This window comes from Lemur catta, chromosome 9 (assembly GCF_020740605.2).
Source record: "Lemur catta isolate mLemCat1 chromosome 9, mLemCat1.pri, whole genome shotgun sequence".
In the NCBI taxonomy this organism is placed as follows: domain Eukaryota; kingdom Metazoa; phylum Chordata; class Mammalia; order Primates; family Lemuridae; genus Lemur; species Lemur catta.
Genome location: NC_059136.1, coordinates 4,814,801 through 4,820,356, shown reverse-complemented (window position 1 = coordinate 4,820,356; position 5,556 = coordinate 4,814,801). Strand labels below are relative to the sequence as shown.

At 42.8% G+C, this 5,556-nt stretch overlaps 1 protein-coding gene across 1 annotated transcript; it reads left to right on the top strand.

Annotated features, from left to right (window-relative positions):
- Positions 1-31: 31 nt before the first annotated feature.
- On the top strand, positions 32-5,455 carry NGRN (neugrin, neurite outgrowth associated). The gene is made up of 3 exons (XM_045561694.1): positions 32-195; positions 611-721; positions 4,426-5,455. The coding sequence occupies exons 1-3, from the start codon at positions 32-34 to the stop codon at positions 5,036-5,038; spliced, it is 888 nt and encodes a 295-aa protein (XP_045417650.1). The 3' UTR covers positions 5,039-5,455.
- The last annotated feature ends 101 nt before the right edge of the window (positions 5,456-5,556 follow it).

Below are 5,556 nucleotides of genomic sequence, written 5' to 3'. Positions count from 1 at the left end.
CGCGAGCTGCCTCAGACTTGTTTGCTTCGGCATGGCGGTTTCCCTGAGCCTCTTGCTGAGCTGGCGTGTCCGCGCTGCAGTCGCGCGCTGTGGGTTCGCGACCCGGGGGGTGGCGGGCCCGGGCCCTATCGGCCGCGAGCCGGACCCGGATTCCGACTGGGAGCCGGAGGAGCGGGAGCTGCAGGAGGTGGAGAGGTACCGGTCCCTCCCGGGTCCCTCAGCCTGAAGCAGGGCCTCGCGCCCCGGCGCTCCAGGCCGCGCCCCCTTGGCGCCGGGTGCCCTGCGGCTGCACGCGCAGCGACCCTTGTTTCTTCTTACCCGTTGTCAGGGGCGCGGGAGCAGATGTTCGGCTCCCTTGGGACCACGAGTCCTTCCACCAGTGACGTATTTCATCACCAGTTCAGAGAATTCGGCGTGCTTACGGGCAGTTATTGTTCTAGCTGTTAGATTTCCGGGGTGGTGTACAGAGCAGCTCTAAGCCTGCAGAGCTGGCCCGGTTGCCCTTTCGAACAAAGAGAAGAGGGCCGGGCGTTCTGTGATTTAACCTGAGGCTCTTCAGACACCCATCTTGCTTCTACGCATGGCTTCTGCCATTGGTTCTCTCCCCCAGCACCCTGAAACGACAGAAAAAAGCAATGCGATTCCAGAAAATTCGGAGACAAATGGAGGCTCCAGGTGCCCCGCCCAGAACCCTGACGTGGGAAGCTATGGAGCAGATCCGGTAAGACACAGGGTACTTTGATTGCATCTGCCGTGCTGAGAAGTGAAGGATATGGGAGCCTAGAACACAGGTTTGGCCTTTTTGGTGTTGCTTTTATATATTCGCTTTTTAATCATTGGAATTTTCCAGCAGAAAATGAGAGTAATATAACAAATTTCCATAGATCAATCATTTAGATTTAATGGTTTTTAACGTTGTGACACAGTTCTTTTTTTCTGAAAATTTTAAATAGTAAATTGCAGACATCACAGCATTTAACCCCTAAATGGTAGATCTTGATGTTCTCAACCTAAGGTCTAGGAATGGTGCTTTCATGGTTATGTGCACTTTTTCTGAAGAGAGGATCTATAACTTAGAAAATCTTAAATTTTATATATTTTAAGTGTTTTGTTTTGAGTGGGTAATGTATTATATATGGCTCAGAATTCTAACAGTATAACGTGGTATACACATTGAGAATTATTTGTCTCACCCAGTCTACTGTGAGTGCTATTTTTCAATAGTTTTTCTGTCTTTTTCCAGGTTTCCTTATGCAAATACAAGCAAATATGAGTACAGATTTTTAAATTTCACCTCCTGAATTACAAACAGTGGCATACTATAAATATTGTTCTACATTTTTCTTTTTTCACATGCTATATCCTATAGATCTTTCCATTTCAGAAGAAAGAACTATTCAATTCTTTTTTTTGTAGATGCATAGTAAACCATAGTTTATTTCATCTTTTATGGTGGGCACTTGGATTGTTTGCATTCTTTTCCTCACAAATAGTGCTCCAATGAATAACTTTATACACATCATTCCACATTGTCCAGGAGTAATTGTTACATACATTCCCAGAAATAGGGTTGCTGGGTCAAAAGACAAATGTATTTGCATGCTGATAAATATTGTTAAGTAGTTATACATAGGTTATGTACCATTTTTCATTTCCATCAGAATGACTCTGGAATTGAAACTTAGAATAAAGGGGATTCTGTAGAGCTGGTCGAGATTTTGTGAGCCTGTATGTAAAGCCTGTAGCCCGCACCTCTCTTGAGTCCCCAGTCAGCTATCTGTACTGTCTTAAACAACAATTTTTTCAAACCTTCCAGCTTCCTACCTATCATCTCCCCTTTTTGTGGTCAGTAAATATCCTTTTACGCATGAAATCTCAACAACTTGAGAGGCTGAGGCAGGAGGATCCCTTGAGCCCAGGAGTTTGAGGCTGCAGTGAGCTATGATCATGCCACTGCAGCCTCAAACTCAGTACAGCCTGGGTGACAGAGTGAGACTCTGACTTTTTTTTTTTTTTTAAATACTCTTCAAAGAAAAAAGAGGCCATTAAGAACTCTTTCAGCTTCCTGGTCTTTCTCTGTACCTTCCATTCCTAGACTTAACTCTACTCACATTTCAGGCACACATCTCTGTGTGCCTTAGGTCATATCCCTACATACTTATTCAGGCACCTCTGTCAACCTAAAGCTATCTCTCATCCTTTTGTTCCTAGCTGGTTCCCAGGCTGCTTACCCTTGTAGATTTTTTTGGTTTGGTTCTTTTTTTAGCCACTACAATTAAACTGCTCTCCTTAAATCCATCAGTGACTTCCTCAGTGCTAGGTTCAACTGACACTTTCCAGTTTTTAGCCTCCTTAACATTTCTGTAATTTAAGAGAATTTCTTAAAATTCTCTTCTCCCTTGACTCCAGGGTACGATTCCCTTCTGACTTTTTTTTTTTCTTCCTCTTTCTATGGCTACTCTTCTCAGTTTCCTTGGGCTCCTCTTATCTCCTGTATCTTAAATATTGCTATTTGTTAGAGTTGTGTCATTAGTCATTTTAGTTCACGTTTTTCTTCTGAACCATGGAGCCATATATTCAGTTGTGTACCAGATAACATCTCTGTTCTGGATATCATTCTTTCCTCAAACTCAAAGTGTACAAAATAGAATTCATCATTGTTCCCTGACAGTTTAATTCTGTTCTTATTCTTCCTGTAATCCAATCACCCAAGCTAAAATTCTGAATCTTGGCCTTGATACTTCCTCTATCAGTTTTTTTTTCTTTTTATAATTTTTATTTCAAAATATTAGGAGATACAAGTGTTTTTGTGACATGGATGAATTGCATAATGTAGAAGTCAGGGCTTTTAGTGTGCCCATCACCAGAATAGTGTACATTGTACCCAATAAATACGTTTTTACCCCTCACCCCCCTCCCACCCTTTCTACTTAGTTTCCAATGTCCATTACACACCACTTTGTGACCATGTGCACCCATTGTTTAGCTCCCACATATTAGTGAAAACATGTGGTGTTTGTTTTTCCATTCCTGAGATATTTCACTTAGGATAATGTTCTCCATATGCATTCAAGTCGCTGCAAATGATATTATTTCATTCTTTTTTATGGTTGAGTAGCACTCCATGGTATAGGTGTAGTACTCCATGTTATAGGTACACTACATTTTCTCAATCCACTCATGAATTGATGGGCACTTAGGTTGATTCCACATCTTTGCAATTGTGAATTGTGCTGCAATAATCATTCAGGTAGAGGTGTCTTTTTAATAAAATGACTTCTTTTGCTTTGTGTAGATACCCAGCAGTGGGATTGCTGGATTGAATGGTAGGTCTACTTTTAGTTCTTTGAGGAATCTCCATATGGTTTTCCATACAGGTTGTACTAATTTACAGTCAAACCAGCAGTGGATAAGCATTCCTTTTTCACTGCATCCATGCCAATATCTGTTGTTTTTTGATTTTTTTTTTTAATTTCTTTTTTTTTTATGTGGGGGTACAACCTCTATCAATTTTTAATCCCTTGATACCAAGTTCTACCGTTTGACCTTCCTAAAATATTCCCAACTCTCTTCCCTCCTATGCTCTATTGCCACTGTCTCAGTTCAGACTGCGTGGATTACTGTAACAGCCTCTTGCCCAATCTTTCTGCCTACAGCTTTGCCATTGGAGAACTATTAGTTGGAGAACTAGGTTGAGCCTCAAAATGAAAATTTACCCATGGCATTCCACTGCTTAAAATCTTTCCTTGACTCACACTGTTGGCCTTGGGATAAACTCCAGACTCCTAAGCATGACGTGATCTTTCTCTCACCCTTGTGATCTTTCTCTCACCCTCGCTGTCAGTTGAGTTTTCCCAGCAAAGGTGATGTGCTTCTTTGCATTTCACATGCTGCTCGCTCTGTCATGAATACCTTTGATCTTTCCTTCTCTCCTCCCTCTGCCAGCTTATTACTCCTTTTCATCCTTTCAAAACAACTCTAGCTTAGACTTTCTGAAGCAATTTCTGGGCCTAGCTGTGTTGTGATTGCCTGTCCCTGGGTCTCCATCCTGGTTGCTCTCCCTGCAACCAAGTTATAACACTTAACATCGTGTCTTTTGTGTGTTAATATTATATATCTGTCTCTACCACCAAACTGTGCTCTTTAAAGGGAAGATCAGTCCTCCTGCATTCCCAGGATGTAACATGGGTATTAGATGACAGGGAGAGGAGTTCACTTGATATGAAATGAAGTGACCTGACTGAGAGTAGTCAGGTGTTGCTCTTGATGCACAGGAATGGAAAGTAGCCATTTAGCTGGCACGAGATAGAGACTATGCTTGCTGTTTTTTCTAGCCCTCTTTTTACTTATTTATTATTAGTATGATCAGTTAGATGTTCTGATAGGAGACTTCTTCACAACTTCAAAACTTGCTTTTTCCCATAGGTATTTACATAAGGAATTTGCAGAGTCCTGGTCAGTTCCCAGGTTGGCTGAAGGCTTTGATGTCAGCACTGATGTGATCCGAAGGGTTTTAAAAAGCAAGTTTGTACCGACATTGGAGCAGAAACTGAAGCAAGATCAAAAAGTCCTTAAGAAAGCTGGCCTTGCCCACTCGCTGCAGCAGATCCAGGGCTCCGGAGATACCTTGAAGCTGTTCTCTGCAGGCCGCTCTGAATCAGGCTCTTTGCTAATGCCAGGGAATGAAGCTTCATCCAGAGGCCAGAGTCACAGCATGGCTTTGAAAGTGATAGAGTCAAATGCTCACGGTACAAATACACCACGGAGATGGAAGGGAAGGAATAAAGGAATCCAGAGCCTGGAGAAGGAGAGCTTTGTGCCTGTCACTGCAACTGCAGGTCATCGGAGAGAGCTGCAGAAGTGCTCTACCAGTGATTGTGAGAGCGCCAGAGGAACTGACAGTGATGGATTGCCAAGTGATGAGAAGCTGGAGGAGTTGAAGGCAGGGGTACCAGGTGACCAGAACTTCAGCAACAAAGTAGTACAGAGGGGGCGGGAGTTTTTTGACAGCAATGGGAACTTCCTGTACAGAATTTGAGCTGTGGCTTGGCTTGTGTAGATGCCTATTGAAACACAACTGGACAAGTAAATTTGTAGCTGCCTGGATTTCTGTGTATGGATTAGCCACCTTGGAATGAGAGGAAGTGATGAGCCTAGAATGTGGGAGGAAAGAGCTGCTTGGATAGATTCAAACTTCCTGGAGCACTGCTCCCAGGCTGACCCTGGTAGATCTTTAGTACTCATCTTTCTTGTTTGGGCTCTCTGTACCTTGAAAACCAACCCATGTTGCATGTGTTGTTAAGAGTTTCTGTGATACTTGCAATATATATTTGGGAGGAAATGAAAACTTTGCCTTCTGACCTCATTTCCTTCTTGATCAATGAATACTAACAGTTTTGGAACTGCTTAGTCAATTGGTTTTCCTTATTGCAAAATAAAGTAAAATGTAGCAGTTTGTGTTGCTTGGTGCTCTCTGGGGTGGGAGGGTTTGTTCACCTGGGAACCTTGGAGAGCAAGGGAAGGGAAAAGGCAAAAGGGAAGGATCCCTTGTCATTA